At 42.7% G+C, this 23,753-nt stretch overlaps 1 protein-coding gene across 3 annotated transcripts in view; it reads left to right on the forward strand.

The window, feature by feature from the left end:
• The window catches only part of UROC1 (urocanate hydratase 1), a 67,252-nt gene extending 44,027 nt beyond the window's left edge, over positions 1-23,225 (forward strand). For all 3 annotated transcript variants that reach the window (XM_043551491.1, XM_043551493.1, XM_043551492.1), the window contains exons 16-21: positions 5,406-5,476; positions 6,449-6,547; positions 9,554-9,653; positions 12,805-12,886; positions 20,473-20,572; positions 22,975-23,225. In XM_043551491.1, coding sequence (XP_043407426.1) covers positions 5,406-5,476; positions 6,449-6,547; positions 9,554-9,653; positions 12,805-12,886; positions 20,473-20,572; positions 22,975-23,115 — 593 coding nt within the window. In that variant the 3' untranslated portion in view covers positions 23,116-23,225. The remainder of the gene's footprint in view (positions 1-5,405; positions 5,477-6,448; positions 6,548-9,553; positions 9,654-12,804; positions 12,887-20,472; positions 20,573-22,974) is intronic.
• The last annotated feature ends 528 nt before the right edge of the window (positions 23,226-23,753 follow it).

Raw genomic sequence — 23,753 nt, forward strand, 5'->3', positions numbered from 1 at the left:
CACACACACACTCTGCGTGGCTAGTATCAGGGAAGATCCCTGTCAGCCAAACGTGAACAGCTCAGCATGAACGGGCCTCCCCGCACCACGTGGCTAACAGTGGGGATGATTTCTTTTCAGCCAAAGGCAAACAGCCCAGCAGGAATGGGCACCTCTGAATGTCCGCTTAAGCAAATTTCCCGTATTTCAACCAGGTGACCATGAATTATATCACTCTCCTGAGGCTAACACAAAGGGATAAAGAACGGATGTCACTTGAATGCCACCAAAGCTGGGCCCATTCACTGCAATGCTTTGTTCTGCAATGATTCCAGACTACTTGCTACTGGCTTGGCCTGGTAAAGTGTCCTACCATGGAGGACGGAATAAGGCTGCCCTCCCCAGAAACCTTCTGCAAAGGCTTTTAGCTCCAGGAAAGCTTCATGGAGATGTCCCTGGAGGATTTACGCTCCATCCCCAGACACGTTAACAGACTTTTCCAATAGCTGTACTGGCCGCGAATGCATCCCAAGTCTTCAGGGCAAATTAATCATTAAACACACTTGCTTTTAAACCCTGTATTATATTTACAAAGGTACACTCACCAGAGGTGCCTTCTCCAGCTTCGTGGTCCAGAAGCCCGCCTTGGGAGGGTTGGGAGGGTATTGGCTCCAGGGTGATGAACAGTTCCTGGCTGCTGGGGAGAAGGGATTCTCCGCTTGCCTGCTGTGCGCTATCCTCAACCTCCTCCTCCTTCTCCTCATCTTCCTCATCCACAAAATCCTCCTCCGTGTTGCGTGAGACTCCCCCCTTGCAGGTGTCCACGGACAGTGGTGGGGTAGTGGTAGGGCCCGCCCCTAGAATTGCATGCAGCTCATCATAGAAGTGGCATGTATGGGGCTCTGACCTGGAGTGACCCTTTGCCTCCTTTGTTTTTTGATAGGCTTGCCTGAGCTCCTTAATTTTCAGGCAGCACTGCTGTGTGTCCCTGTTGTAACCTCTGTCCATCATGCCCTTGGAGATTTTGGCATATATATTGGCATTTCGTCTTTTGGAATGGAGTTCTGCCTGCATGGATTCTTCTCCCCATACAGCGATCAGATCCTGTACCTCCCGTTCGGCCCATGCTGGAGTTCTTTTGCGATTCTGGGACTCCATGGTCACCTCTGCTGATGAGCTCTGCATGGTCACCTGTGCTGATCAGCTTGCTACACTGGCCAAACAGGAAATGAAATTCAAAAGTTCTCGAGGCTTTTCCTGTCTACCTGGCCAGTGCATCTGAGTTGAGAGCGCTGTCCAGAGCGGTCACAATGGAGCACTCTGAGATAGCTCCCGGAAGCCAATACTGTCGAATTGCGTCCAAACTACCCCAAATTCGACCCAGCGAGGTTGATTTTAGCGCTAAACCCCTCACCGGGGAGGAGTACAGAAATCGATTTTAAGAGCCCTTTAAGTTGACAAAACAGGTTTGGTTGTGTGGAAGGGTGCAGGGTTAAATCGACCTAACGCTGCTAAATTCGACCTAAACTCGTAGTGTAGCCCAGGGCTAAATGGCTTGTCCAAGGTAAGTCTGTGGCAGAGCAGGGACTTGAACACACGTCTCAGGCTAGTAACCTAACCACTGATGAATAAGGCCCCGATTTTTTCACGGAGGGCGTGGAAATCATGGAATCTGGGACTTCCAGTGACCTCCGTGACTTCAGCCCGCAGCAGCGGGAGCTGTAGGGTCCCTCTGCCACGGGTGGGGCTACCCCAGAGCTCTGAGCTGTTGTGGGCGGCAGGGGGACCCCAGAGCTCCGAGCCGCTGCAGGTGGCGGGGGGACCCTGGATCACCGGGCAGCGGGGGACAGACGTACCAAACCCATGAAAAAAATGTAGAAATTGGGCTTGTTTTTGGCTTAATGAGCTTATGAGTTGCTTGTTGACTAGTTTTTGGCTTGTAGCTTGTTGCTTCTTTTTTTTAATCTGCTCCCGGCAAGTAGGGGCAAGGGGGGAGAGAGTCAGGGTGCACAGCGGGCCCACCACGGTCCCAGACTGCACGCCGGGAGGATCTAGTCACATAGAGTGTTGGGGTTCTTAGGGATTGGCTTGATTTTTGGCTTATTGTGAAAGTCGGGATACTTATTTACTGCGTGAAAGTTGGCAACCGTGGTGCTGTATTGTGTACCAGGGCAGCATAAATACACAACAACTTATCTGGCATGTGATTCATTCTCCAGTCATTTTTTTCCATCCCAGAATGAGCCAACACATGACATTTGAATGTTTCACACTGTGTATATACAAAATTAATTGAATATTGTGTAAGTACATGCGTATGAGTGGTGTGTGTGTGTGTGTGTGTGTATATATATATATATATATATATATATATATATATATATATATATATATACAGAGAAATTCATGGAAAGGATATGAGAAAGCACCTCTTACAGGCAGTAAAGGTATTGGAATGCTATTTGTATTTTTACATTGATATAAAAATGGTACTTTAAAACCCAGCAGATGGGAGCAGACTTGGGGGCAACTCTGTTATTGGATTTTCTGTTGTGCTTGGCAGCACAATGGAGAGAGGAATTCAGAGAGAATTTAAAACTGAACTTGGATGGAAAACGCACTTAATAAACACAGCCTTTCATGGATTCCAGTTTGACCTCCCATGGTCTTGACTATTCTATTTGCTGTTTAGCCATTGTAAATATATACATGGCCTAAACCAAAATCCTGCATCTGGCCATCCCCTAACATCAGTGGTATTCAAAAGCTAAACCCAAATTTGAATTTTACAGAATGTAAAAGGTTGAACCAAAAGACGGGAGCCCAACATCCTGTATTTTGGGGAATTTCAAATTCAGATCAGGACTTTCAGTCTGGACTCCTCTCCAATTTTAGTGATGCGTGTTACTGTGTATTATTGTGTATATTTCCACGCTTGACCTGTAAAACACTTGTGACATGCATATTCTGTTTAAAATCTGTGAACCCACAACAGAGGAGGAGAATGGTACATTACTGTGTATATTTCCATGCAGCGTGGTAATTGTGTTTAGTATCTGAGATCAGGGTGGGATGGGAGAAGTAGAACAGTTCAACCAATGGTAATAAAAGGGAGGAGAATGGTTTAAACCCTCTAGGGACTTTGCATATTATTGTGTATATTTCCACGCTTGACCTGTAAAACACTTGTGGCACTTGCTGGGAAACTTGACTTCTCTGGATCAAGGCCCAAATGGCAGTGAGATAGTAATAACTAATTTAAATGAGGAATTTGCTCACCACCCTAGTCAGAGTTTGACAGGGTTGGACAGCAAAAAATAAATTAAAACAAACAAACAAAGAATCAACTTCCTTGCTGATGAGGATTATTTTTGTAAGATCAGAATGTGCTTTAAAGCCTAAATAAAGACCAGTATCTGTGAAATACCAGAAGCAACACAGTAGCCTGTCTGATTTAGGAACATATTCTTGAGAGAGACGGCAACAGTTTAACAAATGAGAGAGGCATGGAGTTAGTCCAAGGTTGAGCCACAGCAGCTCAAGAAGGAGCGTCAATACTTTCAATCCCAGCAGGTCAGATTTAATGAAAGGACGCTATCCCCCACCCCCACAGAACTAACAGGAAATTCAACACGGAACACACCAACGTTTAGAAAAGAGAGCCTGATAATGTGTCGGGCTCTGTAGAAGGGTCAGATTTATTTAGTTGTCGTATGTCCCCATAGTCTTAGCTGAATGACAGCAGTTTTCTCAACTAGCTCCTCTTAAGGAAAAGACCTATAGAATTCAGTAGAGAGTGAGGTCCTTTCTATAGGTTTGTGTGAACCCTTGGATTGAATAGATAATTATACTCTATAGGATATTGTTTTAAAACTATCGAAAGGATCTCATTCTCTATTAAATTCTGTAGAACAATTTTTATAAACCCTTGTAAAACTTTAATAGTACCCTAAGGTTGTCATATCTATTAAATTCTACAGGATGTTTCCGTAACAGTTTTAAAGTTCAGTGCAAGTCTTCTAGGAAAGGATGGTGCAAGCAGATGTTTCAGCCTTTACTCCTTCTGATTATAAGAGCTGACATATTAATCCCTGCTGCATAATTTAGAGGCACTCATAACCAACCCATAAAGCACTGAAACTTCCTTACAGAATCATTAAAACAATCTCGCGTCTATCTCACTGCTAGTGCAGGCCTGCTGTAATGTATCTTTCCTATGCAGAAATTAACATATTTTACATTTCTCTTCAGCAATATATTAAACCTGATCTTCAATATCGGGCTCTTTCCTCAGTTTCTAGTTTGGCTGTTCATATTTGCCTGAATGTACGCCTTGTGAAAAGACAATAGTCTCAGTACTCCTCACTTACCCCCATGAAGCCCCCTCTGGAGTCAGTTTCAGACCTCATGAGAGTCTCTGGGCCAAATTCAGTGTTGAGGGAAATATTGGTATAAGTTACATGCTCATTGTAAGTTGGTGAGGAAATGGGTGTGAGCTGTATAGTGTAACATGTACTGATTTGGCATTCAGTGGGTGTGCAAATTATTGTACTGTACTCACCAAGGGGCAGAAGGAAAGGTAGAACAGCAAAAACACCTAAAAGGAAGGTGCAAAATAAAGCAGCCCCTACTTTATTTTACACCTTCCCTCTATCTTGTTAGTCACTTACCTGCTACAGTTACCTTCAGTCTCATCAACATGTTAGATTTGTATTATAACACCCCCCACCCATGCCAGACTGATACATGCTACACTTCTTTGCCACTTACACTCATTTTCTGACCTTACACTCCACATGTAACTCACCCTTCCATTTCTGTTGCTGCTCAGTTTGACCCAGTGACTTAAATGGAGTTACGTAGCTGTAAATGAGAGAATTTGGCCCAGTGATTACAACCATTGTACCAGATTATGCTTTCAGATGCACATAAGCAACTCCCTTTGAAGTTCCATTGCTGGAAGTTCAAATTACTAGAAGGAAATACTTTTTCACCCAGTGTGGAATTAGACTTTGGAACTAACTGCCACTGGATGTTGCTCAGGCCAATAATTTAGCAAGATTCAAAGAGAGATGGGACATTTATAGGCACAACAAGAATATCCAGAGCTGTTATAGTTAATGTGAACAAAAGTATTGGAAACCTCTTGTGTCTGGGTTAAATCAATCCGTTATGGATTTGGAAGAGCGCTTCAATCGTCCTACACTTGCCTGCTGCAGGATTTCTTGTACCTTCTTCTAAAGTAACTGGAGCTGGCCACTAGATGGGCTGCTGGTCTGATGCAGTATGGCCGTTCCTATATTCCTCTGTTGCGCCTATCTTGAGGGTATGGTTTGAACCCTGGAGAAGTTTTATGAATTCCGTAGCATTTAGAGCATGTTGCCTTTATTTTTCTAAACCTTTTGGTTTCTTGGTTTCTCTTGCAGTCAGTGCATCTGTGAAGCAGCAATACCACGACAATATCCACTGGATTCGGCAAGCCGGGAGGCACAGCTTGGTAAATGCACAGCCGCTTTCTCGCATGCGGCCATACCAAAAAGCAGGAAAGAGGGCCCTCGTGAAAACTCTGACTCCAAACACTGCCCTTTCCACCCAGGGGTGTTTGAAATCTGATCCTAGCTCCAGATCCACACGTTGTGAATGGCCCCATCTTCATAATGAACCAAACTAACACCTCACCCTCTCAGCTTGGAGATATTCAAAAACTGGGTCTAGAGCCAACTTTTGTGGCTCGAGTCCACCTCTATTTTTCAACAAGGCAACATAGGCTCACAATACACTTTATTCATAACTAGCTTCCCCTGAGCTCCACTGCTGAAATCTGACCTTGAAGGAGCTGTCCTGTCCTGGGTTCTCCCCCTCAGGACTGCTGTTCTAGTCCTGTAACGCTTTTTACAGGAGAAGGGGGGAAAGGGCTATTTCCTCCTATGGCATTGTGTATTAGACGGACTCTCTCTTTTTAAAGCACAGTTAAGCACCACAGCCAGTTAACACTGGGCACTTCAGGATTCAAGCATGCCATCCCCCAGCTGGAAGTCAGACTAAAGACCACAAAGTAAGGGATGGATGGGAGCATAGCTATGTGAGACAGATGTTCAATGTTCTTTGTCTCCAGATTTCTCTGCCCTTCCAGCCCACTGCCACCACCACCGGTTCCAATCTCTGCTTCTCAGCTGTTGATAAGGGGATTGTTGATAGGGGATTGTGGGCCTGACAATGAGGTTGATTTAAAAAGTGGGATTTACTGGACTGTAGTAGCTAATTAGAAAAATAAGTCTCATTGTGCGAGTGTAGATAAAACTCAGTTCAATGGGGTGGGAGGGGGTTAATTTCTTATTTCTGGAAGCTGATTATTTCCAAATTAATACTCCATGCTTTCTCCAGCGGAGGGGGCAGAGTCTGCCGCTGGGGCCTGGAGATAAGCCAGTTGCAGACAGAACGTTATCACTCTGGCATTTTCATTTTCCAGGTAGTTGGCTCCCAAGCTAGAATCTTGTACTCTGATCGGAAGGGTCGTGTGTCTATTGCGGTGGCTATTAATCGAGCCATTGCTGAGAAAAGGATTAAGGTATGGCTTTTCCCACTCAATGCAGCGTGGTAATTGTGTTTAGTATCTGAGATCAGGGTGGGATGGGAGAAGTAGAATGGTTCAACCAATGGTAATAAAAAGGTATATTAGAAAATGTAGAACCAAATTCTCCTCCCTGTTACACTGGAACATATTCAGTGAGAGGAGAGTCTGACCGAGAGAATGTCTTCATAGATACCACATTTAATCCCCAGGTCAGAAATCTGCCTGGTGTTGTGTATGGGCATCATACAGTCGACATTCACTCACACTTCATATGCTAGTGAAAAATTAAGAGAAACTAACACAGTGTTTGATACTGCCAGCTTTGTGCACGCTGGCAGGTACCTTACTGCAGGAGTAAGATACTTGTCAGTGTGAGTAATGGAGGCAGAATCTACCCTGTTGAAATGTAGTACGTGTGCAGGAATTTGTACATATTGGGATTTTCTAAGGTCTCTGGGGCTTTGTATATGATTGTACAGCAACGTAGCACTGTGGGACCTAGATCCTTAGCACTGCTGTAGATAATACACACTTATTATTGCAAAGAATCTGGGGCTCATGGTTGGGTTCGGTTGGTACATGCATAATAAAGGCTTTTACACTACAGCAAAACTATGTGGTATACAAACCTCTGGTGAACAGAATTGAATTCTTGCTTTTATTCTCATGAAAGATGTTTAAGTGATGCATGCGGTAGTGGCATTTTGCTCCCTGTATTTTAGTATAATGGGGCCTGGCATGCATGTTTTTCTGTTCAACAGAATAACATAATCAGCATGTGTGTTTGTTTTAGAGAGGGTTCTGAGCCCAGTCTGATCTCCAACCCCCCAAATCAGACAGCCGGTCAGATCCAGAGATTCAAACCCATCTTTACTATTTTTGTTGCTCACAAAATCTAAGGGCCCAATTCTCCTCTCAGACAGGTTTTATAACAGTGTAACTCCATTGGAGTTGCTCCAGATTCACACTTGTTTAAGTGCACTTGGAGTCAGGCCCGAAGATGTTAAATCACGCGTCTCCGTCTTTCCAGTGTCAGAGCTCAATTATCATCATTTTTAAAGAAGCAAATTCATGTAATGCTTACAATGAATGTCATTGGAGCAATATCTGGTTTTTGTTACTCAGAAAATGTTTAACATATTTCAAATACCGTTCATCTTGTCAGGATTCAAAATGAATGTCATTGCAAGCTAGTCTTAAAAACTAAACTTGGCCAGACAAACCAAGCCCTCGGAGCTATGAATGTCAAGGGCAGACTTCCATGCCTTTTGGATTTTGTTCTGTATCTTTTTCATCTTTTCAGAATCTCCATTCCCCTTCTCAGCCATTCTCATAAGCTGGCCATAGAGATGCCCTTGAAGTTACTTCATAATTCACTGGCAGAACAGAGCAGAGTGAGCAAACTGATTCCAGATCGTGCCAAGTCCATGGAGTTACAGTGGTGTAAAACTGGCATAAGTGAGAGGAGAATCAGGCCCGATCAAATGGGCTAGATATCCGCCGGCCAAGAAAGATTTATCTGAGCTGTAGGAAGCTGTTAGTTTTCAGTGTTCCCTTATTTTTAGTTTATTATTTATTAGCACTGATTGGAAATTTTCTGGTAGAACAGTTTCCACTGGAAAATGCCCATTTGACAACATTGAAACGTTCCAGGGGAATGTGTCTATTTCGACAAATTTCCGTTGGAAACCAGGCAGATTTCCAGCAGAATCCTGTCTGGTTTCCTGCCAGCCTGCCCAGGCTCCCTGCTCCTCAGCAGCCCAGGCTCCTGGGGCCTCCATGCTACTGGGTCCAAGGCAGCTTGTCAGGCAGAGCCGGGGTGCCCAGGGTTTTCAAGTCCTCTGAGCTGCTGGGCTCCCCATCTGGTGGGCTGCCAGAGCTGTGGGCAGCTCAGGAAGCCTCAGAAACATTTCCAAAAGGTCAGAATGAAATCTCATTTTTTCTCAATGAAATTTTGGAATTCTTGTTCTAAGAGAAATTTCCAAATTTCATTTCTTGTTCTACCTCTCAACAACTTTAATTGTTTTGGAATTTACTGTGGAATGGGAATTCCAGTTTCTACCCAGCTCTATTATTTATATTGCAGTAGCACTTAGGAACCCCGACATGGACCCAGACCCTATTGTGCGAGGTGCTGTACAAACACCCCAAAGAGCTCACAATCTATAGTGATGTTTAAGTTACACATATGTGTTGCAATTTGTGGTTAAGAATCAATGAAAACAATACAAGATAAGCTAAAGGCCTGATCTCACAAAGCTTTGATCACACAGGCAGTACCACAGCAGTCAATAATATTCTATGAATAAAGAATTCTCTGTGAGTAAGGTTCACGGGACTGGTCTCTCATTTTGGATAGCATCTTTCATAAAAACAAACAGTTTCCTTAAATGCTGTAGAGTTACAAATATAATTGTACTAAATGATAAAGTTAGAATTAAATTATAAAATGAAATGTGGAGCTTTTTAAAAGTATCTATGTAATCTCTCATAGCCTCAGATATGATACTTAATTTCACATTTTCAAAAATGTTGCAAATTCATAAAGAAATATGACTTTGCCCTGTTTTTTGTTGTTCTATTTCGCATGAGGATTAGTCAATACCACAAAGTCTTTAAAATTTCAGATAGCAGTCAATTCAGATCAATTACTTGCCACATTTTGCTTTTTTTTTTAGTGTGAAAATATAATTTTTACGCAGAGCTCTCAAATAAAAAAAAGGTCCCTTCATCTATGGGTGTGAAATGATGGTGATTTTCTCCACCAGATTTCACACACAAAAAGTCAGCATTTATTTACCAGTTATAATAAAAAATTAGTGACAGAGGGCGAAGCAAATTAAGAGGATTAGGGTAGGGAGTGACGAGTTCTTTTTAGATGAGATATGAAATGAGATGGTAAATCAATAAGGTGGAGAGTGAAATCTGCAAAAAACAGTCTGTGAATGACAGAGTTGACAGTCTGTAGGATTCCACTTCCTTATCCTTGGTTTCTTGCAGGCACCGGTTGTCCTGAGTCGAGATCACCATGATGTGAGTGGCACCGACAGTCCTTACAGAGAGACCTCAGACATTTATGATGGATCAGCCTTTTGTGCAGGTCAGCAGAGCAGCTGAGACAAGTCTGTCTAGGCAAACAAAAGAAATGGCTTAAAACAAGAAATTAGTTTTTATAGAACAATTTAAATGGGTTTTGTTTAACCCTTCGATCCCAATTAATCGGATTTCCTGTTGTCTTGACATGGCGGCTTTATGGGATATAATTATGTTTCAGAAATTAGCATGGAACTAGTTAAAGTAGAAGGGCCCTTGGTAACACCAATGCAGATCTAGACTAATGCTACAAAAGTCACTGGCATTATTCTAGATTTACACTGGTGTAATTAAAGAGTAGAATCTGCCCCAGCTGGTGGAACATTATACCTGATTTTGATCTTGCACCTGTGTAAATCAAAGGAACTCTCCATGGAGTTACAGCAGTATTAACCTGGTACAGTATAAGCAAGATCAGAATCAGACCCTGTGTGTACAAAAATGTTGTGTACAGAATTGATACTGACACAGCCCTGTTCATTTTACTCAGTGCATTAACGAGAAAATACAGTTCAGATTCTATGAGACAGCCCTTGTCATCGGGGAAAATGGGCCGATGGTTGATACACAGCAGTGAGAATCAGGAGTTCTGGATTAGATTCCAAGCTTTGCCACCAAGCTGCAGAATGACCTTGGCTAAGTCATTCAGGTTCCTTTTTTCAAAAGGGGCCTGTAATTTTGGGAGCCCTAGAACCTGATTTGTAGAGTGCTGAGCACCAAGGGAAAATGAAGGTGCTCAGCACTTCTGAAAAACAAGCCCAAAGTATTTCAGATTTGGCATCCAAAAATGGAGGCACTCAAATCAGTGCACACTTTCAAAAATGTTGGCGTAAATCTCTCTCTCTGCCTCAATTTTCCAACCATAAAATGGGAATAATAATAATAATAATTTGTGTGCCTCGGGGTGTTGCAAGGTGTCTTGAATTGCTGATGGTGAAGTGCTTGGAGGTCCTTGGATGCAAGGTGCTACAAAGCTATAAGGACAAAGTATTCTTAGCAGGTTTCCAGAGTTGCAAAATTTGACTAATTTGTTGGCTAGCTGAGGATTCCAGTTTGTAATGGAGACTCATTTTTTTAAGAGTGAAATTTGCTTAATAAAATTGTTCTCTTGAAAGATCTCCTCCAAAGCCCATTGGAATCAATGGGAATCTTTCTATAGTTTTCAGTGATCTGTAGATCAGTCCCTAGCTCTCCAAGCTCCTAAGGACGAGCTCTCAGAGAGAGTGGGGGAATATTTTAGGTCTCTTCATTTCTCTTTTTTCCCCCCTCAACACTGCAATATCTGGTAGTTTATCTGAACTGGCCCATCTGAAGTCCTCTCATTACTGAACATAGGGATTTTCTGTAACTTTGGCCGATCTGTTTTGGTTTTGCATTAAGCACTGCAGCCTGACAATCAGGGTCACCTCAGCCCAGGCAGATTCTGTTGAAGAAAGTGTCTTTCCGTGCTGTCGTTCACTCAATTAGTGACCTTTTCCAAAGCAGAGGGCTTGCAAATTATTGCATCATTAATCTGCTTGCCATGCTTCCCTCCTAATCTTGACTCTGCTCAGCTGTTTGCCTGAGGAGGGAATGGAAGTTTTTACATGTTGAGTGTACACTCTTATCCCTCTTGTCCCCAGTGCCATCTGACAAAGTAATAATTATGTTAACTGGGTTATTAAAGTGACATTATGCCAGACAAGATGATGCCATAATGAAAGCTTTTGGACAGGGTTTTAATATGGATCAGTGGATACATTAGCTAGTTCTTACACTGAATGTGTAGTACATACACCATTGCAAATGTGATTCTAGGGGTGTGTGTGTTTGTTTCTTTGGGTTGATTTTGAACTCATAAAATCAAAGCACTTGCTCTGTTGTTCCTGAATCAAAAATCCTAGGGTCTTGTTTTCACTGGGATCTAGCCCGTCATCTTCTGGTGTGCGCAATTTCTTCCACATATGCACACTTCTGTGTGTACCTTGATGTACTAAAATGTACATGCAAAGCTGAAATTTTAGAATTGGATTTGCAAGTGTTAGTGCCCGCTATTGCATGGGCTAGTGTATATAGTGTGTTTATGTGCACTTCAGAGGAAGCCGTGCCCTGAAAATCAGGCCTCTAATTTATTTTTTTGCTTTTTTAAGTGTGATTTTTAAAGAAAGAAATATTCTAGGTAACTTCTGCAACTTCGAATCATTAAGGGTTAAACTCACTCTTGTACAGAGGTGCGGGGCAAAGCCTTCACACTACTTAAGTCCCATGGAAAATCTCAGTCTTCATTGATGCACAGGCCTTTTAGCTTGTTCTCTGCGCATAACAGGGAGCTGTGGTCTGAGCACGGGCTTGGTAATCGGCAACTCCTGATTTCTTGTCCTTGGCTCTTCCACTTTGTGTCTAGGGTTTCAAAAGCATCGACTAATTTTGGATGCCCGTGCTGAAAGGTGCCCAGGTGAGACCCCATAACTGAGGCATCCAGAATTATTACACTTTTTTTAAAAATTGGGGCCTTAACTTCCATGCCTCAGTTTCTCTGTTGGTGAATGGAAATGACAATACCCACCCAATTCTGACTTATAACTGAGGGTTATAATTAAATAATGTTTCTACTATGAAAAGTGCCACATCTCTGCAAAGTCTTATCTATTCCAGTGAAGTTTTAGAACTGGAAACTTACATCAGCCTAGCTATGTCTTTGAGGGGTGTGAAAAATCCACACCCCTAAGCAACATAGTTAAGCAGACCTAATCTCCAGTATAGACAGCTCTAGGTCAACAGGAGAATTATACCGTCAACCTAGCTACTGCCTCTTGGGGAGGTGGATTACCTATGCCAACAGGAGAACCCCTCCCGTTGGCTGTGCTGCTGTAGCGATTGAAATGCCGACATACCCTTATTTACTTATTTTCTAGTTTTCTACAGTTCCTCTTGCATAGACCTCTCATTTTAGATCTCCATGTTATCAGTGTATAAAGAGCACTACAATCCTGAGCGAACAGAGCATTCTGTGATACCGACATGTGTTTCCTCCTGTGTGGAAAGAAAGAGGATGGAAAAAATAGTCTCTTCCCTTTGCCCTCCCCAAGAGTGAGAAAAAGCAATGAAGTAACAACAAGCATTACATGAAATAAATGAAGCATTCTGGTGCTGCAATAACTCATTTCCTTTCTTCCTAGATATGGGTGTACAGAATTTTGTAGGAGATGCAGTTAGAGGAGCCACTTGGGTTGCCTTACACAATGGTGGTGGAGTTGGCTGGTAAGGAGAACTTGATTTTGTTTGAAGGGAAGAGCAGTTCCATCCAGTTGACATGTGTGTGTGTGCGCGCGCGCATGCATGTGTGAGAAAGAGAGAGAAGAGTCAACATTTGCTACTGCGGCAGCAAAAGGCCATGTTCATGGGAAAAATGGAGGTTTAGGGAAGGGAAGCTCAAAGTGTATATTATAGGTCGAAGAGTGGTGTTATATGACGCTTTTTTAATTAATGTCCATATGTCAAGAAAAAGTGTTTTAGACATTGGCCATAGCACTATTTGGGAAACTTAATTTGCCAAACAAGGACAGACTGGCTTAGTCTTTTTGAACAGACCCCACTTCCAACATTGTCTTCACACATGAAGAGCCAGAGTGTTAGTGGATGGATTGTGTTTAGGTTTCCCCTTAAGCTGCATTTAAATCTGTGACCTTAGGACCCCAATATAACATGCCCATGTGCTAAAGTGCAACAAAGGGTTATTGATACAAAACAGCTCAGGTGCCAGCAAACTTTTTTCCGTCCTTCTTCATTCAGTTCTTCGCTCCTCTTCCCTTGCTCAGGCCTGGCAGGATAAAAGGCAGCAGCAATGCAAGGACTGGTTTGAACAACAGCCCCCTTGTCGCATTACACGCTGAACCTGCAGGGATTTCTAAAGTGAGAAGCAGAACAAGATGATTGCCATAGAGAGAGATGGGGATGTATATTTTCAAGAGAATTCTCAGAGGTCACATTCTGATCTTGGTTACACCAGTGTAAATCCACAGTAACTCCACTAACAACTTACTCTGGACTGGCACTTATCTCAGATGAGAATATAGTAGCTGCCTAAGATGACTTTCATCATGTAATCTAAGCACCATGGATAGAAATGCCTAGCTAGGTGGAAGCATGGCTAATAAAATATTAAGTGCGTTTTTGCTTTGTTTTGTATGATTGTTCAAACTACTCAAGGATGGTTCAGATGACTCATTTCTAGCAGATTTCCGTTAATAAAAGACAGAGAAGTTGGAAGAACAAACTAATGACGATCAGGCTTCCTGTTTCAGGGCATAGGATGATCACCACTTACAATCTGGAAAAAAGTACTTCCCCCTACCTGTGCACACGTGAGTGTGTTGTTAGAGCTTTGTGCCTTCTCATGTTAAACAATGCCAGAAAAAAATATACTAAACTAAATCATGGCTCTTTAACCTAGGCCTTGATCCAGCAAAGCACTTTAACATATGAGAAATCCCAATGACTTCAATGGGATTACTCAAGCGCTTAAAGTTAAGCACGTGCTTAAGTGCTTTGCTGGATGGGACTCTATGTACTGTGATGATGGGTGCTCTGTAAATGTTGCAGTAGAGAGACAGATTGTTACGGTATGATATAGCAATTTGTTACAGCTTTTCTATTATTGTTGAGGGCTGCATTCTGTTTTCAGTTACACCAGTGTAAATCTGGAATCACTCCACCAACTGCAATGTCAGGTTCACACTGGTGTAGCTTCAAGCAGAATTTAAGCCTTGGCTGTTTCTTTAGGCATCCTTTGGCTCATTTATAAGAAGCAGAAAATTTAGCTTTTAAAAGTGTTTAAGAATAGTTTTCTTCAAAATATAGCAAAAAAACTGTCCTCTTTCCATGAATCTCCATGTTCATGGCATGAGCTTCCAGCAAACACAGGTAGAGGGCGGTATTTAGGGCCAACTGGGGCCATCTGCAAACGACTTATTCAAGACTTGTGCACTTGAGTATTCTGGGTGTACAGTTGTTACATAAATCTACTGGGTTTATTACTGATTATTAATAAAACAAATAAAATTACATCATCACTCATACCATTAAGTTTGGCTTGCCTTACCCACCCAAGCAGTCCCATGGTATTGCTTGGGTGAGTCAGGTGAGGAGCTGTAGGGCGTTAAATGTGACAGCGTTTTCTGATTGACCCTCTAGTTCGCAAGTTTAAGGTGGTTGCCTGTAGCATAGGGGTGTCTGATCAAGGATTTCAAATCTGTGAAAGAAAAATGATAATACTGCTTTGCTGTCATTTATTTTTCCCAAGCTCTGTAGGACAGTGTCTGACATTTCACTAGATGTCCCTTTCCCCCCGAGGCCACTGCAGTAGGCTGCTAGTTTCGATGAAATCTCAGCCAGGCCCATGACTTTAAGAGCAGGAAAGTCTATTGTCATGGGGAATGCTGGTCACCAAAACTGCAAGTCTAACATATGCTAGCAAGTCTGGAAACTACAGCTAAAAATGTAGTGTGAGGGGCATGAAGTTACTGGTGCTTCGGCTGGTTGCAGTGTCTCTAGGCTATTGTCCAGTGGAACAGCATGTTGCTGAGAGGGGCACAGCTTTTGCTGTTAAATGCTGTAAAGAACCCACTCTCCTTCCAACATGTTACAGAACAACTGTACAGAGAACCAGAATTAAAGAGCTTGCAACAGATGTTATCCACAGAGGCACTGACTATTATGTGGCCTTGTTAATTAGAGCTAAAGCAATCTCCCATTCTGGTTGGTCAGATCATTCTGTCTGTATTATTCTAACTCTAGTGATTTCAATGGAGTTATTACTGACTTACACCTGAGTGAGATCAGAATCGGGGCCATAGTCTTGAGAAAGTCAGACACACAGGGTGAAATCGTGGCCCTGTTGAAGTCAATTAGAGTTTTGCCATTGACTTCAGTGGGGCCAGGATTTCATCCATAATGTCCGTTAATTATAATGGAGGATATGTCTCTAAATCCTCAAAACTGCTCTGATGATCTCAACCGTAGGCTGTAGAGATGGAAAACAACTAGATCCTGAGTGAATAATTCATAATGAGTCATTTCTGTGCTGAATTTAGCCTTTTTAGTCAGCTGCTGGAAAATCTGCCGAAAGATCACTATGTCCATGAATGTATTTGTATTTGTCTTTAGGAATTGTTTATTCTATGCATTGATTGTGACTGTTCAAACTTCAAGTGATAGAAAAGACTATCTAGTCCAGTAGTTCCCAATTTTTTTTTCTGCAAATGACCCCTTTGGCACCTGTCTAAACGCCCTGGACCCCTTTCGTTTTTTATACGTCAGTTTCATGTTGGCCTTTACACTTCATTTTATCTGTATTTCTGTTTCTCCTAAATGGGGGTATTACTTTCCTGTCTTGTAGAAGTGACATGATGAGTCTTGACATCTGTGGCAAAAAAAGTATTTCTAAAAAACCCTCACAGGGAGCGTGTGGTCCTGAATGGTACTATTGGAATGCCCCTGCCAGCCTGGGAATACCTCCACCAGTGCGACCTCTCACGCTGTTTGGAGGATGCCATTTTGAGAACAAAATGGCACCCTCCATGCAGCAAAAGTGCCAGAACACAGTCCTGACCCTGGCTCAAGGGACAGACCCCTGTATAACCCATGGTGGACCCCATTTTGGGAATCTAGTCCTACTTCTTTTGCTTGAAGAGCGCATGGGCCAGATTGGGATCTCAGTTACACTAATGTAAATTTGGAGTAACTCCACTGACTTAAGTGGATTTACACCAGTGAGTAGAATGTGTGTCAGAATGTAATACAAAGGGGGTGCTTGCAAAATGAATCAGAAAATTAGCAAATGGAAGTTTACTGGAATCCAAATATTCATGGAAAGGCAGGTACTGGTAACCCAGCCTACCAACTGCCATGGATGATTTGGGGTTGGGTATTTGGTACAGTACCTGACGGGCTCATTGTTGCTCACTTTACTCATGGGGGTAGACTTGGCCCTCTGTGATGAAAGGGTTTGGCTTCCACAAAGAACGTTGGAGTTGAAAATTGGGCCTGTCCTTGCACAAGCCTTAATAAGCCACTATGCTGAGACTCAGATGTCGTAACAATGTCATGTTATTAGATGCTGCAGTCGGAGAGCTTTCTAAAAGCCTTAGCACTGCAGTGGTTCTGTTCTGTTTACCTGTATACCACCCAGTCTAGTTGGAGCTGCATCCTCCTTGCATTTGCTTCTTGGGAGAAAGGGAGGGATAATAGGAAGTTTTTCCTAAAAAAAGATACAGTCCCCAGCCATTACAAATATATTTGATTTCCTTGCCCTACAGAGCCAGATGCTCTTTGGTCCTCCATTTTCATCCAGCAATGTTGCACTTCAGCAACTGAGAACCTGTGTTGCATTGTAAAGACTGCTGGGGACATGAGAAGTCAGCTGGCCCTGCAATACACAAATCTCCTTGTGCATGGTGAAAATTAGCCACCTCATCTCCTTGATCTCAGTCGATGTAGGCTTTTCATCTGTGTGATTTATTTTTCCTCTTTCATTTCCCTGATAACTGATAAAGGAGTGTATGTATATACGTATGTTAGGAAGAAATCAACTTGACATTGGAATGTTGCTGTTTAGAGAATTCAGAAAAGAGGATCACAGTTTATTTGGCAGCCAGCCTTCGCAGTAGATGTTTTGTTTTCACCAGCATTGTTGACAAATCTGATGCTTCTTCCTTATACGGCTCAAGAAATGTTTTTCTTCCATTTTGATTCACTAAGTTATAACCTTGTAACACAAGCAAAAAACAGGATTTGTATTTATTTAGCTGGATCTGCATCACATGCACTGTTGATGTGGGTACAGAATAACTCAGGCTTGGCCATAATTATAGCAACTGAATGTCATTGATTTCTCGAGGCCTGTTCATTTGCACTAGAATATATATTAGCATGAGGTCTGTGTAACTGTAGTGACAAAAAAGCAGAGGTAATTTAAACATTGAACTACACAGTTGACAGTGTGACATCTTGATTGTGAGAGGGGCCTGGTTTTCTTTGATCACCTTACGAGGAGGCATCTGGAAATTATAGGAGGTAGCTTAGGTCAAAATGCCACATGTTTCTTTAATTACTTGAAAATATTACCCAATGCTAATGAAGGCAGAGTACTCTCCTTTAAAAGTGAGAGGTTTTGTTGGCAAAGCCATCCTAACAAACATGACTTGTTTGGGGTTTAATTTATGGGTGTCTTTTTAGATGGTAGGCCAGATTCTAACCGGCTATTCTGGATGTACATTGGTGTAATTCCATTGAAATCAGTGAAGTTGCTTTGGATTTACTTGAATATTATTGAGATCAGGAATCTAGCGCTTAACCTCCACGCTTCAAAGAATCGTCTTTGAGATGTTGGGCTCAGAGGAGATCTTTTGCCATTAAAAAACATTTCTGCAAGTGTTTTGCCAAAGAGACTATTTTACAAAACAAAACAGAACAAAAAAACTAGAGATCTAATTTTCTTACTGTTCTATATTAGTAGTGGGATGATCTGAGATATTAAACCAGGTCCTGATCTCATTTATACTGGAGTAACTGCATAGAAATTAACAGGAGTTACACTGGGTTTACATGGGTGTACTTGAGAGCAGAATTTGGAATTTTGGCTAGGTTATCAGTCACACTCAGTGGACCAAAGACAAGGTGGGTGAGGTAATGTCTTTTATTGGACCAACTTCTGTTGGTGAGAGAGAAGCTTTCAAGCTTACACAGAGCTCTTCTTCTGGTCTGGGAAACGTTCTCAGAGTGTCACAGCTAAATGTAAGGTGGAAGATGAAGTGAGCTGTAGCTCACGAAAGCTTATGCTCAAATAAATTGGTTAGTCTCTAAGGTGCCACTAGTACTCCTTTTCTTTTTGCGAATACAGACTAACACGGCTGCTGCTCTGAAACCTGTCATTTAGCATAAGTAGTTAACACACATTTCAAGGGACCATTCAAGGTGAAGTGGCCTGTTAACACCCCTCCAGTCATAGGGAGGAAAAGACCAGAGAGAAAAGGGGGAGAGTGAAGGAAGCAGCTGTGGGGTTATACATAAGGCTACGTTTTAGTCATGGGTATTTTTAGTAAAAGCCATGAACAGGTCATGGGCAGTAAACAAAAATTCATGGCCCATAACCTGTCCATGACTTGTACTGTATACCCCTGACTAAATCTTGGGGAGGGAGCAGCCCAGGGGTGCCACGGATGCTCGTGGGGGGGCAGCCCAGGGGGTGCTGTGGGTGCTTGGGGTGGGCGATCCGGGGGTGCTGCGGTTGCTCGGGGGGGGGGGGGCGGGCTGGCAGGCTCCCTCCCCAGCTCCTTGTAGCTCCCCAGAAGCATCGACGTGTCCCTCTCTTAGCTCCGTACCCTGCCCCTGCCCCAAGCGCCAGCTCCGCAGCTCCCATTGGCTGGGAACCATGGCCAATGGGAGCTGTGGGGGTGGTGCCTGCGGGTGGAGGCAGCGCACAGAGCTAGGAGCTGAGGGAGGGACATGTTGCTGCTTCTGGGGAGTCCCCCAAGGTAAGCACTGACCAGAGCCCTCACCCCCTCCCACACCTCAACCCTCAGCCCTGAGCCCACTCCCACATGCACCCAAACTCCTGCTGCTGCTGGGGGTGGGGCTGGCCTGAGACTGCCCCAGCAGCGGCTGGTGCAGCTGGCCCAGGAGTTGCCCGAGCTGCTCAGGTGGCCCCCTGGCCAGCTGCACCGACCAGTGCAGAAGTCATGGAGGTCCTGGAAAGTCCCGGAATCTGTGACTTTCATGACCTCCATGACAAAGTTGCTGCCTTAGTTATCGATTATTGTAGGAGGCCATAAATCCAGTGCCTTTATTCAGTCCTTTCCTCCATATGACTGGACAGGTGTTCACAGGCCACTTCACCTTGAATGGACCCTTGAAATATATTTTAACGCCTTATGCTAAACAAACTGTTCCACCTTGTATTTAGCTGTGACACTCTGATTATGGGAGTATGAATAGGTCGGTTGGTCTGTCTGTCTAGATCAGGGATCTCAAACTTGAATCACCACAAGGGCCACATGAGGACAAGTACATTGGCCCAAGGGCCGCATCACTGACCCCCGCCCCCGCCCGTGCTGCCCCTAGCCCCGCCCCCACTCCACCCCTTCCATGAGGCCCCGCCCCACCCCACCTCTTCTCCACCTCCTCCCCCCTCCCTCCTGGAAAGTGCTAAGTGCCGCCAAACAGCTGTTTGGTGGTGGGAAGCGCCTGCAGGTAGGCAGAGGGATGTGACGTGCTGTGGGGAGGGGAGTCTGGCGGGCTGCAGGAATTAACCCCGGGGGCCACGTGTTTGAGATCCCTCATCTAGATACCAACAGAACCCCCATCACCATACTATCTGAATGCTAGACCTGAATGTAGCAAACGTGAAAGGCTTAACCTTTAAGAAGCCCTGTGACTTTAGCTCTTTAATCATCAGGAATGCTGGCATTTCTGTATTTGTTTTGTTTTTTTAAATAAAGCTAGTTCTATGTGGAACATACTGTTCTCAGGAGACTTACAGCAGGCTTAGCTTCTGGCACTGCCACTTGGGTCAGGAATGGGTTTGCTGGCTGATAGTGTGGGAAAGTACAGAATGGGCTTCCTACCCTTTTCTACACTAGGACTTTGGATTCTTGTACTGCTAGCTTTCCATCTTTTAAGTACAAAGACTCACTGATGGCGTCCTGTATCCAATTTCAGCAATACTATCCAGGCCTAATTTAGATTTTCTCTTTCCCCTGGTGCATCTGATTGGAGGGATACCTTATAGGATTGGTTTGTATCATTTTAAAAAAAAAATTTTTTTTAATGTAAATACTTGTATTTTAAAGGGGCGAAGTGATAAATGGAGGATTTGGCCTTGTTCTGGATGGATCAGCAGAGGCTGAGAAACAAGCTAAGATGATGCTCAGCTGGGATGTTTCCAATGGAGTAAGCAAAATCTGCCTTCTGTTTTGACTTGAAATATTGCTTTTCTTCTTCAAAACATAAAAAATGCTTGGTGTCCCAGGAATATGCAAGCTGTACCATGAAATAGGCAGAGTAACTAACTCTGCTAACTATTCTCTGATATGTACAATTTGTGGGCCTGATCCAAACCCCATTGAAGTCAGCGGGAGTCTTTCTATCAACTTTAGTCAACTTCAGTGGGCTTTGGGGTCAGACCCTAAAAAAGAGACCCAATAAATGTAGGGCTTTGGGACCGTATCCTGGGAGGTCCAGAGCACCCTCAACCCCCCCTGAATTCCCAATGCATAAAAGGCCTGTTTATCTCCAATTTGTATCAATGAGAGTTTTTCCAATATTGTCAGTGGGAAAAGGAGCAACCTCAAGATACCTTTACATTAGGCACCTGTGGCCACTTTTATTCCTGGGTACATGCCACGTGTCCCTCAGTCCAGAGTTTAGTACTAAGTGCTAGTTATGTGCAAACACAAATCAGTTTATTTATTTGAACTGCAATGGACTATGAGCTTGGGTTGAGTTTCCTTGGCCTGAGGGAGAGTGTAACACATACTAACACAGAGTGTTTGTCCTCCGTTAGTACCTAGACCAATATGGGTTTATGACTCTATTCTCATGCTTGGGCTACTAGAGGTGGTAATTTAGATCAAGCAGGAGTAGCTCATGCTTTTTAGATCCAGAGGTCCTGGGTTCAATTTCGGTAGACAACTCCCCACAGTGGCATAATCACATACAGCAAAATTATAAAGGACAAAATTTGTTGCGTTTTAGGAAGACTTTGCCTATTCATAATTACTTGATGTGTCTCAGACCAACTGAGGTGATTGCTTGCCAATTCTGGTGTGGTCTGTTTTTGTTTTATTTCTCAAAAGAATTTGGTGAAGACGGTTTCCTTCCTTGCATTAGATCTGAAAACGGGTTCTCTCCAGAGAACGTGGTACAAAAAACAGTAGGAGGAACAATCCACATGCACTCCCTGTACGAGATCTGATAGAATAGATAAATCATTGAGGAAGAAGGAAGAAGATTAAATTAATCTCTAGATTTGAGTAATGGAGGCCGCTGCTTAACAAGCATAATTTATCAGAGACAGCCTATAAAACAAGAGTCTGGTAGAAGATTTACTTGCAATGTGATTTATTGCATGCAATAGTACAACTTCTCAGTGCACTGTTTAAAAAAGACAATCTTAGAATATTGCCTATATTCCTACATCCAAAAATGGAAAGAAATTGGACAGTACACTAGAAAATACACTGCCAGGAATAATCCTTTATATGCAGGGGACATTGACTAGTAGTTCTTTTATTTTTATAATCCTCAAAATGTATTAGTTCTAAATTGATCACGTGCTTAAGTACTTTGCTGAACTGGGATCTGAAGCATTTGCCTATTTTAACAGCTTTGAGTCTGACCAAATACTTCAAACACTGATTTGTAATGCATAACAAAATAATATTTCTAGGCCCATTGCACCTTGGATTGTGCCTGTGTAAAGACTGAGTAAGGAGCTCAGGATTTGGCCATGATGTTTGTGTTAAATGACATAATGGATACATGATATAATAAATTAATACTTGAGAATAGTTATATAGCACCAATACACTCGTGATGAGGCTAAACCAGCAAGTTCAGATCTATGTCTGACCTTCTCCAAAGTTCAAGGAGGTTTGGATCTGTCCTTCTTCAGACCTATTTTACAAATAAATCTGAATCTGAATCTTAGCATTTCTTGTAAAGTTTTAGGAGGGGTTTGATCTGGTCCGTGGTTTGGGCATAACTTTGCCATAGACATTCTGAGCCTTCCAGTTCTAGAGACTATGGGCTGAATTCTGCTGGTGTAAATGGCTACTACTCCATTTACTTTAGAGGAGCTAGAAGAGAGTTTGGCCCCTTGGTTTCAAATCTTACCTCGGGTTCAATTTGAAAATACGTGCAGTGATCTCAGCGTCCTTCCATGTAACTCTTTGTCCCATGATAAAATCAGTGATTGGTTAAGACAGACTTCGGTCTGAAACAGCAGCTAGTTTTGCAGATCTGGATTGAGATGCATTAATTTTTCCTTGTGAGGGACATTTGCAAAGCATCTTTCTTTTTACAGTGTGCCTTGCTCTAGCCAGGGCTATCAGCCCCTAATTTTTAACTGGACTAAAATGCATCAAGACCATCCAAAAACTTTTTAAAAAAAAAATGCTTAGGGTGAAAGAGCAAATGATTTCTTACATTGGTAAAGAAACCGGGAACTACCATGAGTTTGGTAGATTTGTTATAATTAAATTGTGTGCGTGTGTATGGGGAGAGGTGAGATGTGGGGAGATACAGTTGCATTTTTACATTTATTTACTTTCACCATGTTTGTGATCTGACAGGTAGCTAGACGCTGTTGGTCGGGCAACAGCAATGCCTATGAAACAATCTGCCAAGCGATGGAGGAGACTGGTAAATTAAAGGTGACTCTCCCACACAAGGTGGTAGACGAAAGCATTTTGGAGCAAGCCCTGCATCTTTAATTGCATTCTGAATTCATCGTCCTCCTTTCAGACACACTTTGAAGTTGATTTCTTGTTACCCAACCTCACTCTCTGATAAGATAATAAATGCATTGCAAGTGTCTCTCCCATGTGAGCAGTTCTTTTCCTTCATCATTAGCAGGGTACTGCGGAAGCTCCCTACATTTAGAATCTGATCTAAACTCCATTGAAATAATTGGGAGTTTTTCCATTGTCTTCATTAAGACTACTCCTGGAGGAAGATACTATTCAGTGTGAATAAGGGTATTGGAATCGGGGCCTAACAAATTAAGCTACATAAAAAATATCCATTCCTGTCTGACTGTTCAGAAATCTGAGAGGTCCTTTAGTCTAGTGCAGGGATACACAGACCTCAGTGGTTCAGTAGCCAAATGAGTGATCAACATTGCCCTAAAGAGCCAGTCGTGTGAATTCATTGTTTCATTGGCTATTTGTATATGTATATATTATTGTCACAGCAAAATGACTGACCAAGTGTTGTTGTTTTATCAATTACAATTGGTTAATAACATAGTAAAGGCATCCTGATTGGTTAATAACTTAGATTGGTTAATAATTAAGTCACGCAGTGTTTTAATATTGTGCTGCAAAGAGTTGCAGGAGACACATTAAAGTGC

This window comes from Chelonia mydas, chromosome 7, assembly GCF_015237465.2.
Source record: "Chelonia mydas isolate rCheMyd1 chromosome 7, rCheMyd1.pri.v2, whole genome shotgun sequence".
In the NCBI taxonomy this organism is placed as follows: Eukaryota; Metazoa; Chordata; order Testudines; family Cheloniidae; genus Chelonia; species Chelonia mydas.